A 12,083-nucleotide genomic window follows, 5' to 3' on the forward strand; every position below is an offset into this window, starting at 1 on the left:
ACAGAAAGTCGGCCCATGCTACCGCAAAAATAATGAGAGGATAGTAGGAGAGGCTAATGAGAGGATAGTAGGAGAGGCTGAAAGGCTAAGACGAAGGGGCGCCTATCAAACCATGGTAACAATGGTAATAGGAAAAGGAAAAAATGTAAAAATAAAATAATACTTTAATTGCAATCGACAATTGATCCTGTGGTTTCGAACTATTTAATTTACAATTACGTGAAAAATAATAGTCATTTTTTTAACAACGAATCATTTTCAATAAACGTTCAATGAAGAGTTGAAAGGGTTGAGGGTGAGCGATTGATACTAATTCGTCATTCTTGCGTTGATTAAAATAAAAACAAGAAATCTCGGGGGGAGTCGTTGGGTGCATAATTAATTCTCATGAATTACACCATTTTCAAAGAGCACGTACTTAAGTCGCGTGCAACTTCTAACTGTAATTAATTAAGGGAAAGTGGTAGATATAAACTCGAGCCTAATCACGAAACAGACGCCTAATGAATTAATATACCACGAGCCGTCGTCAGCTCCTGCAGTCGTCTGTGTAATGCATTATTTCATGTAATGATCCATCAAAATTTCAGAGAGAAAATTTACATTCAATGATAAATCCAACAGCACTGATAAGAGTTTCTCGAAAGCCCGTGAAAAATATGACAAAATAATAAGAATAACAACAATAATAATCTATGAGTTTTCGATGGGAAGTGAAATGAAATGAATTTTCCGAATGTCTCGTAATTTCGACGATTAATTCAATCGAAAAATCAAGTGTTTGACCAGAAAAACAATCAAATATTCGACTCAAATTTTTATAGAGTTTATTTCTTGACGTTTAAGGAGATAATTTCCAACAGGAAACAGATAGCTGATGCACGAGACGTTTGAGTCTCATGTGACGAGTTGAAGTAATTGATTAACATTGAGGGCCATGAACTTTCCTCAGTATTCTGACTAACGGATCAAGGAGAAACTTCTTGGCATCTTTAGCAATGATGAAGTCAATGTGATTGAATTTTCTGTTTCTGATTTCCTCATAAATCATGGAAGAATTACTGAGTTCTGCAATCAATACCGCCGTATCTTTTGTGGTGCTCAGAGGATCGTTCAGAGCGTGGAATATAACTGACTGAGTCGTAATTTTCCTCAAGTTATAGTCCGGAGGCTCAGCTCGCCCATAACGCCGTACATTTCGTTCACGGCTTTCATAATCGTAGTGTCGTAATTTCCCTAAAATAATAAAATACACTTATCCCCAGACATCGACGAGTAATCGAATTTATCTCACCAGAGTCTATGTGCTGAATATAATGGTAGAATATCTTGAGTGAAGTACCAGCGGGATAGTAGTCCAGAAACTTCATTATGATTTCCTGCGATCACAACGATATGATGATAATTAATGTCCAGAACAGTTGTATCCTTCAACTTACTCGATTAATCTGCTCATGATCCTTTCCAGCAATCATATCCACCAGTGACCAACAGACATCGAACGGCACAGAACTACGAAAGCATACCTTGTCAAGAGCTGGTCTGACAAACATTGTTCGAGGTACAAACTGAACAGCAGCACTTGGAAGAATTCGTTTTACCCATCGAAACGGTAAAGTGTAGAACGAAACAGCAGGGTTCTTGAATTTCCAGAACACGATTGGTGCAAGCATCACGTTCAAATTGATCTTCTGGTTGTACTCTGGCCGATCGGACAACAACATCAGTACAGCAGTGCAGCCACTCGAATGGGCTACGTATGTCAGATTTGTTTGTCCGGTAGCTTTGAGAACATAATCGATCATCGCTGGTAAGTCCAGCAGCGCCAGGTCATCCAGACTACACGCCAAGACACTAGATAAAAACCCCAATCCTTCCAACAAAAACAATAACATCTCACCTAAAATTCCAAAATCTAGCGTCATCCTGCAGAAAATTGTGATGCCTCTTGCTGTAGGTGTTTCCTCTGAAGTTTCCAAGCCAAACATCATATCCAGCATCAGAGAGTGTGTAAGCTGTGCGTAAAGCCCCTCTTTCATCATCACTTGTTTTAAAACTATCGATAAAGTTATTGGGATGAAGGAATTACCAAGACTTTGAGTGGGTCCGTAAATGATGAAGAAGTCGGCGGCACCGGCTAATCCATGCTGAAGAAAAAGCACTCGTTTCTTTTGGTGACAGTCTGATGAATTAGGAAGCAATCTGAAGACTGTCAAGATAAATCCATCCTCGGTGGTTACATTATGCCATTCCGCTGCACGACCATGACTCTTTATCAGATCCATCTGATGGTTTAGGCTTTTTCCATTAATACCTGTGACTTATCCATTAAAATCAGTTACAACTTACAAAATACGGGATGACGATCTCATCGTTTAAGGGTTTCTTGAACTCCGCGTGTACTTCTTCGATGCAGAATAATGAGAAAACCAATTGCAGTAAAAAGAAGACTATTGTCTTCCTCGTGCTGTCGTCAATCATTTCAATTACGTCTTGGTGCTTGCAGTGTCTTTATTCGACTGAATTGCAACAATTTCAACAGTTCCGATCACGATATTTATGGACAATTTATGTGAGCACTTGATTTTTGTTGAGCCGCTTTATGACTCTCCATGCAAATCGATTTCGCAAGTCTCAAACAGTTAAATAATTCCTATTAAATCCTCATTTATAGCTTATTAAGAGATATCGCCTCGAATGAAGTTCACTTCTAGTTTAACAGCTTCAAGGTCCATTGATGAATTACAGTTTTATCTTTGCACTGTGAACATCTATTCTCACACGTATCCGTCCCACTCCGATCCTCTTCCATTTGAGTTATTGTTTTTTTCTTATGCAATCGATCGTACCGAGACGACAGACTTGTACTCGCAATCTTGGGAAGCGATTCCGTAATCTCGAAGATATCCCTTCCATGATTCACCATTTATCTCAAGTTCTCAGAGGTCTTTTCACATCTTAACACCTGGAAATATCATATTCAATAGGTTGCACAACGTTTTCAATTTTCCCATTGAATTCTTTTTTTTTATCTACCAAACTATTTCTCACTGTTGCCACTGAATTTTTACGATTCGAATTCCTCCTGGATATTGCACTGGAAACTTGATACATGAAGTTCACTCATCTTTCATTGTGGGGACCATTTTTTTTTCTTCGCTTCAATTTCCAGAATCATGGAGTAAAGAGGAATACGTTATTCTTGTTCTTTTTTCTCTTGGAGAAAGGGCGAAGGAATCTGTTGGAGTATCGATTTGATATAGGATGAACCCCTTTTTGATATTACAAAAGTGCGTCTAGACAGGATTCCACTGGGGAAATGGTATATCCTCGATAGGATGAAGAAGACAACCCCTGTATTCGGTTTTATCAATCAATCCTCGGTGAATACTCGGTCGTCAAATTAAAAAGGCAATTGTCCAATCAATTTCATTAACACTATGATTTTTCACATTTTAAAAAGTACGAGGGATTATTTTCGGACTGAAAAGCCTGGGATATGGTGCACAGAGAGTTCCCGCATCACGAGTACTGCTGGCAATTCCATTACTGAGTTAAAAGGTGGCGGAAATTAGTTCACTCTCGAGAGCACTCCCCCTTTATTTTTTCCTACATTATCTTTTTAGAGAATACCCGCAGATTCAATTCAACGTTTGCCTTTGATCTCCAAAATCTTATTCCATTGTTATATTTCGTTTGAAAAAAAGCGTCAGCACATGGACATGATGTCCAGATTTATTTCTAGTGAAGAGTGAGTCATGGACCTTTTTCGTGTCATTAGCAATGCTCAAATCAATATGCCTGACTCATCCTCACCTGAATGATTCATTTGACTCATTTTCTATCATAAATTTTACCATTTCAAATTCAATTGAAGAATTTGCTTCTTCAATTGAATAATTAAATCAGTCTAAAATGCCTTGAAATCCACTAATTTCGGGAGCTGTGAGCGGTGAGTATCGATTATCGATACGAAGACAATAATTTCCTTGAGCTGATATAAAATGACTCTATCCAGCTGACGGTTTATCACCAGTATTTGATACCAGCAATTTCCTCCGTAGGTTGCAGCAATGCAAATGCACTTTGGCGAGTTGTAAAAATGTCTGTCAAGCGTATATGGCGTAGAAATAGCAGTGTTAAATCTCCCTTTGACTCAACGTGTCACGTACCACGTTTTTCCAACGTGAAAATTGGCAGTGAGAATGGAAAGCGCAGTACTGGGTGCACAATTTCTGCACTTGCAATACTCAACGTGAAGATCCGCATGTACATTCAAACGGTAACACGAGGCGTGAGTGCAAAAGTTACATTTCACAGACTTCATGGAGAAGATCACGAGTTCACGTTGAATATCCATTTCACATTTGACGCGTACATGTGCTCCTTTTTTTTTTTTTATTTCAGTCGTTCGTGTGGTTATTTTACAGTTACCGGAGATTTTTAGATTTTTATATTTACACGGTACCTTCGGAATTGCAAAATTGTGAAAAGAATTTTTCTCTAACATCCTGGAAAACTCAATGTGAAAAACACATCCGGATAAATATCACGGGAAATGAAAATGATTGCATGGGAATTCTCATCACGTGAGCGTATGAATGTACAAACTTTCGAGAACACTCTTCGTCGCATGTGCAATTTTTTTTCTGCAGGTTTATGAACCCGCCCTAGTAATTCAAAGAATATGCACCACAATTTTCTCCTGTGTTATGTTTCAACATTCGTAAACCTATTTTCACTGTTTAGGATCCGGTGCTCTTACTCTGGCTATTGTGGTTTCTTTCGCCGAGAGGAGTCCACTAATATGTTGAGCGTTGTACATAAAGACTTTGTATATAGAATTACACCGCGGGAATACAACAGGTTTTGTTTCTGCATCGGTTAATGCCTCGCACTCGGCGGAATAGGGTGTTACAACTTTTTTTTGTTATTGTTTTTGCATATAGCGAGTGGTTGAAGTATTTGTTGGGCCGGTGAGGTAAATTTATAGTGAATTATAGTTTGAGAAAAAATCCAACGAGTCAGATATTTTTGCACAGAAGTAAAGTAATAATTTTCCACTCGGCTTTGCAAACTCCTTCGACTTGAAATACCCTCGGAATCCCTTCATCCGGCAGATAACTGATAGCGCAATCTCAAATCTATATAAATATTGATCTCATTGTTATTCCTTCACGCTGTTGTCATTCGTTATCAGAAGTAAACATTCCCCCGGGGATTTTCCCCTAAAATCTCCGTAAATTAAAAACAAACGATAACAATGTGGACCTGGAGAGGGGAAAAACTCGTTGCGATACACAAGTTTAACATTTCACGCTTTCAAACTAAGCGGATTACCAGACCCGAAAGAATCTGCAGTTGGAGGTGACGAAAAAATGTGTCCAGGGGACAAGAACATGGAGAAAAAAAATGGGGGAATGAACACCGGTTTTTTTCGAATCGAATAATCTATAATTCAATAACGAATGAAATTTCGCGTTCCTGGAGAATTCTGGGGGAAAAATTTCATTCGCGAGATGACCGAAAAAAGGGTGATTTTTTTTTTATCATCCTCCGCTTGGCAAATTGAAATGAAAAACAAACAGAGAGCATTGAACGCGTGGGTGTAGATGGGTGATTGTGGGAAAATTCAACCTCACCCAGGGAATTGCAACGTTTGAATTGACATCAAGTTTAAATTGTTCTCCAAAATGGAAAAGTGGTAGTTTGTGCATGAATGCCCAGAAGGACCTGATACAAGTGGAAAGGGTCAACCGCGAATAAAGAGCGAAATTCTTTCAATCCTCTGAAAACTTAAACTGGAAATTACACTTCAATGAGATGGCCCTGTACCTTTGAGTTTAATCTCGACCTGCCTGCATTCACGGTGGGATGCAGAAAATACTCAAACAGTTCTCCATTTAATTGCTTCTGAATTCACCGGTCGTGCTAAATTCGAATCCCGATAAGACAGATGAGAATTTCCAACAAAAAAGGACCTATTGAGCATCCAGGGCTATTGGCAAGGATTGATTTTACACCAATACGATGAAATCGACAATCATCTGTTCAATTTTACGCTTCGAGTTCTTGTCTACGCGTGATACTGACGTAGTTGAAAAATAAATACGTAAGCAAGTTCTAATATTTAAAAAAAATAGAGAAACAACTGAAATACCTCGGTACATTGATAGGTGATAATCGCAATTGAATAATTGCATCAGCTAGATATTTGGTGGAATGAGTGTAATTTTTTGTCACGGGCTTTGTTACAAAAATGATATCTCGTGGTTTTCAACAACTGTTGAGAATACAAATGGAAACAGACTGCAGCTAAATATAAACCATCTAATTTCTATTCCATTGAGATTGTAAACTCCTCGTCGTCACGTGGGAGCAAAAACCTCACTCATGTGCGGTCTGAACGAGAAAACTGCAAAAAAGCAGGAGAAGAGAAAACCCTACCTACACTTTGTGGATATATAACCGAGAATATGGTTATGGTTGCTTTACGAGAATTGTCCAGGTACGTGACGTCGCAAAATGTTCACCGGGAAACAAAAGAGCAATGGTCTGCACCGAGAGAATGCACAATTACGTACATTTCGTCCGACATTTCTGACTTTACCCTAAGAAATGTTTTAATTAACGACATACTCCGTATCCTCCACTTTGTCGCCGCAGAATTCTACCTAGAATTAATTAATTCACTGAAATAACACCTGTTCTTGCTGTTCACCATCAAAACCCGGAAATGTGGCTAATGTAATTACGAATTATCGCTGCAGGGTAATTTATTAACTATCTGTTGAACCCCTGTTCTTGACAACAAAAAGTCTGATAATACTTACAAACTGCAAACTCCAGTTTCCGTTCTCAAATAATCTGCAAAAAAAGAAACAAAAAATGTTATTACTTTTGTATGAAATATTGTTGATATCAAACAATTGGAATAATTACCCCCGTTAACTCACGTAGAATTTAGAATTACTGTCATACTACATTAATTGTTAATTTTGGTGACAAACGTTATGACTCAATGAAAATTTTGAAAAGCCCACAAGTGACACAATGTGTTCATGATTATAATTACGCAACGTCCACTGATGTGTACTCATCAGTGAAAATTGCCATCTACATATTTAGTTTTCATTTGGGTGTTTAAATTGATTCAAGATAGCTCCAACGGTTATTGGAAATATATTCGGCAATAAATTCGATGAATGCGCCCACTCGAGCGAAACACCAATATACCGAGGTGAAAATTAAATCCATCAGTTGTTCCATTCGACTAATATAAAAGAGCTATTAAAAAATATTGCGGTATTTTATTATAGACAAAGGTAACAGTGACGTCGTGGCCGTAACGGGTGTTAATAAATAATAATAAAAAAAAAAATCAAATGGCTAAATGTAATAAACCGGTGACAAAGGGAGTAAAACGATGAAGTGTGAAAGGGAGATTCTTGAATGGATGAAAGAGTATTCTATAAACGTAAAAGCACGGTATATATATTATCACTCCTTGTGACGTATATAATCATATCCGAGTGGATGATAAGGCCATAACGTACACTCGTCCTACGTACAACACGTAAATCATAGTCACGTTTTATCGACTGTCGTGCAATACCCGTTAGGGCGAATGTGTGGCTCCATTCAACAGCCCCTGGTTTTCGAGAATGATGAAGAAAAAAATGTGATAAAAGAGCCCGTTGTGGAATTATATATCAACGGAAATGCGAGGGGAATTCAGTTATGCGCGATTCGCGCGTCGTATTCAAATTTCCCGCCCCCCTCCAATTCCACTGACCAATCACGAATCATCCTTGCCTCTTGCATCGATTTACCTCTACCAATTGAATCTATATATCAAATACATGGATTTTCTAATTGGTAAATTAATTTGGTAAGAATAATTAGTTTTTTTTTTATAATTTTAATTATAGTGTCTGTATTTATAATATCTTTTTGTCAGCGGTGTTCGTTTTAGCTCAAAGAACTCATTATTCTGGCTCAATCTCTTTATTTTTTAGTTGAAATCTGCGAGAGTGGAGTTTGAAGGTAATTGTTGCATAAATTGCACAAAGGATCTGCACTAATTTCGCTGGAAAGCAACTTGGTTAGCATTCAACTTGGAAATGCTTATCATGAATGACAACACTGGTAAAGTTTGCATGGACTCTATTCAGGGTAGAAGTAATGAGGTCAACCCTAACTATCGAAACATGTTCCCTTTTGTGTGTGAGTTAAGTTTCGCATGCAAGACTCTGCAACAAGGCCTCTCCATACAATATTGTACGAATCCTATAAACTTCAAGCCGTAAACTTAAAAGATCGTCGAGATATCTGGCACTAGGGGAACATCTTCCAGATGTATTTTTATGTTTGCCTGAGAAACAGAAATCGACTCAAATATAAAAATATGAAAATAAACAAAATTTCAATGTCCGTCGGAAAATTCCGTTGAATTTTCAGCATTCGTCATCTTATTTTCGCAAAAACGTCAGAATATTGGGTAATACGAAATTCGTAATTTAATTAACTTTTTTTTCCTGAAATAATCATGGATTACTAGAATGATAATTTTTAAATTATACTGAAATTACATGAAGATTGAGATTGCTGTAAAAAAGTCGAATCGGATTTTTCATTGAAAAAACTAAATATTTAAAAAAAAGTTCCATTTCTCTCTGAGTGGGGCGGATGAAAAAAAAATTGTCAATCCCCTCGCACGTAAGAGTGAGTTCATCGCGTGTTTGATTGCATGGAGGATTAATTATTGTGCGTATGCAGCGCGACAGGATGAAAAACGAGAAGAAAAAACAAACTGCCAATTACGGGGCAATGACGTCAATTCTCGTATTTTTCTCCCTTCATTCTCCCCCTTCACACCATACAGCATGTTATATAGCACGAGTTAAAGGAGTTTGCAAAAAGGTGTACAAACAAGAAAAAATAAAACGATAAAATGTAAAGAACTCGGGGGTGAGGGAAAAAAAAAATCCCATTGGCTCTTTATCTAGCATTTGGGAAGTTTATTCGCTCTTTAATAATCGAGTGCGTGAGAATTGGAAGCAATTAGGAGTGATTTATTATGCGAACGGTCTAGGTTAATTGGCGCCTTAATTATTCAAAATAATGAGGCGTTGACGCCCGAGCTCTCCTATAAATACGCGAATTTCTCCTGAAATCAATGCATTTACAACAAGTAATTATTGGTCATTAATGCTGTGAGGTAGACGGGAAGTAATTTACAGAAGTGGAAATGACTCTGGATCATTGAAAATTATTTTAATGAGATATGATGCTAAAACACCGTTGTTTTTCCCTAATAATTCTTTGATTGCCAACTCAGCACTAGGCCAGAGGAAACCTAGATGACGGCCTGTTATCGGCTATTCTATTAACCCAAGTCATTTATCGGCTTCGCTTCTCGATAATCATCCAATTAAATCACTTCCGACTTTTCATGATTCTCAATACTGTCGAATTGGCCTCGTCACCTTTGCATTGACCTAAAAAATCACCCAGCACGGAGAGATTTTTATGGATTTCTTCGCATGGAAATGAGAACAGGTGTCCTGAGAATCATACCGCAACGAGCATTACCTGTTGGAATGTTATTCCAAAGTGGAAGAAGTTTTTTACAGTGATCTCGTGCACCTTTACCTCAATTACCCGATTTCTATTAATTATCGCGAAATGATTGAACGTGAATTAACATTCCCCATGAATTTACAAATATTAAAAATTTTTACATCAAAAATTCTTCACTTCTGATGTTGAACATACTCGACCCTAGATACAAATGATAATACACCCTTCGTACAGAGAAAGAAAAAAAAAACAAAAACGTTTTTCTCACTCCAGCCCGAGGCGATGATCTATGATTCCAGCAATTCACCACCAGCAGACATATCCCTGAGATCAATTGAACGGTTGAGAATTAGTATTACTCGGATTATTCGGTTTAGAAAATGAGGCCATAAATGAGTTTGGTACTGAGAAATGGTTGTAGAGATGAGAAAGTCAACGTGCTTCATTATCTAGCGTTTATCTGAACTCACCCCAGCAGGTACTCTGCACCAACATATATAGTACTGGCAGTATGATATGCAACAAGCCACGGAATGAGGGATTACGGTATAATATGCCACGAGGATATGAAAATCTAGGGGTGGCATCCACCCTCATCAAGCCCTTGTCCTTCAGCCAAAACCCGAAGGCATCGTAATGAGACAGAGAGGAATTTCCAAGCCATACGGTACGCACATGTGCACTTGTGTAAACCCCTTGGAGCCTTAATAAACCAAATGCACGCACGTTGTGACAATCACCAATACAAATACAAATAATCGCACATATACATTGATGTTATGGCTTGGACGACACTCGAAACCCGTAGACATCCGGTACAATACCCTCGGTTTATAATGGGCCCCACTATTTCCTCGCATTGTTCCAAGGTTACATTATGTGCGTCACCAGTAGATACTTAGGCCACATATTATAACCACATATATACATATTGTCAATGTGATCTACATACACGAGGGTTAAGCATCAATGCGGGTATGTACTGCATGTACCACATAGAAATCACAATCACACCGGATTAAATCGAGAATAATCTCGGAAATTAATACCGATGGATGATGGGGAAATTCTATATACAGAAATAGATTTATTTATTCAGAGTTTTGTTGCAATTCCGTAATTTCTGCCTCATAAAGGCAATCAACGGTTGTCAAAATAAATCAGTAAATGATATTTAATTTCTCATCTGAAACTGCAGGTAATTATTTAATAAATTGAATTGTCTCTGTTTTCATTATGTTGTAATTAATTTCCAAGAGCAAGTGATAGAAATTTCGGACTCTACTGGTTCGTGTCATATAAAAATATCAGATGGGAAATAAATATGCAGAACATGTTACACTCAAAAAATTTATCTATATAACGGTGATGAGAAAAGAGGGCTTTATCGAGGGTTAAACCCGTTAATCTTTTTCCCCGCATTAAAAAAATCAAATCTCAACATGCGTACTCATAAAAATTTCACGTGCACATATGATTACCTCCGCATTCTCATGTTTACCGTGATTATAACTCCAATCTGTCCGAGATTAAGATTTTTAGCTCCTAAATAATGGGAAAAACTAGAAACTCCCGCGGAGAGCCATAAATTATTAAACTAATGAATATATAATAATAATATGGCAATGATATTTCGGTTAACAGTTCTTTTTCCGGGAAATAAATTGTTCAGTTCACACGCATTGCAGATAATTTTCTCCGTTAAAGTTCACGCTGGATTACGATCCCATAAAAAATTACTAAATAAGACGATAACAGTACAGCATGAATTAAAATTATGATGCGCCAATGTTTAGTGCAGAAATGAGAATTATATTCAATTCCTGATATTATCATCGTTGCAGTCAATTAGCTGGTGGAATTATCGCAGGATTGAATTACTTGCCGGATAAAGTATCATGATGTCCGTTTAATTAAATTTTCTTCTGACACCCGTCAACGAACCCAACGGATGACAGCGGGGATTTGTTACCTCATTGTTATTTTAAAAATTCCCTCAATAAAAACCGGACGTTAAATTTTATTTTCCTAGATAAATAACGGGGCTGTAAGTAAATGGAGACTGCACTTCCTGGTTTTAGATAGACATCATAACCATAATCATTCAATTTTCCCTCATACACCATCTGAAATTACATTCAGCCATCACTCACATCATTACGTTAACAGTCAATTAGTCGGTGGAATTATCTGATAATTGACTTACTCATTTTCCAAAGTAACGTCGTCTCAATTAAATTCTGTCTCGACACCTATCAGCGAAATCTTGAAATGACATAAATTTTCAATCATTTGCTGTAAAAATTTTTAAAGACCATCGTAATGTTTCAATTCAAATAAAAAATAGAGTCATCAGAGTGTACGACAAAATAACAATAAAGTGAGTTACTGATAAAGTTTTCATCGCTCGTGTATAGCGCAAGGGAATAAGAGCGAGTTATACAGCCGCGCATTTTCGTATGTTTAATTCATACTTCAACTATTATTCATTCATACGGTGG

The 12,083-nt window shown here is 37.4% G+C and overlaps 2 protein-coding genes across 4 annotated transcripts in view; both read right to left on the reverse strand.

The window, feature by feature from the left end:
- Positions 1 to 12,083, reverse strand: part of LOC105268758 (ankyrin repeat domain-containing protein 50) — a 40,465-nt gene that overhangs the window by 18,222 nt on the left and 10,160 nt on the right. For all 3 annotated transcript variants that reach the window (XR_892368.1, XM_011308573.1, XM_011308572.1), the window contains exon 2: positions 6,834 to 6,867. The gene's annotated coding sequence lies outside the window, so the exon portion shown is untranslated. The remainder of the gene's footprint in view (positions 1 to 6,833; positions 6,868 to 12,083) is intronic.
- Positions 787 to 2,575, reverse strand: LOC105268757 (lipase 3). The gene is made up of 6 exons (XM_011308570.1): positions 2,350 to 2,575; positions 2,090 to 2,285; positions 1,901 to 2,015; positions 1,440 to 1,839; positions 1,295 to 1,379; positions 787 to 1,236 (listed from the first exon to the last, which is right to left on the reverse strand). The coding sequence occupies exons 1-6, from the start codon at positions 2,479 to 2,481 to the stop codon at positions 923 to 925; spliced, it is 1,242 nt and encodes a 413-aa protein (XP_011306872.1). The 5' UTR covers positions 2,482 to 2,575; the 3' UTR covers positions 787 to 922.

This window comes from Fopius arisanus, unplaced genomic scaffold, assembly GCF_000806365.1.
Source record: "Fopius arisanus strain USDA-PBARC FA_bdor unplaced genomic scaffold, ASM80636v1 scaffold00060, whole genome shotgun sequence".
Classification (NCBI taxonomy): domain Eukaryota; kingdom Metazoa; phylum Arthropoda; class Insecta; order Hymenoptera; family Braconidae; genus Fopius; species Fopius arisanus.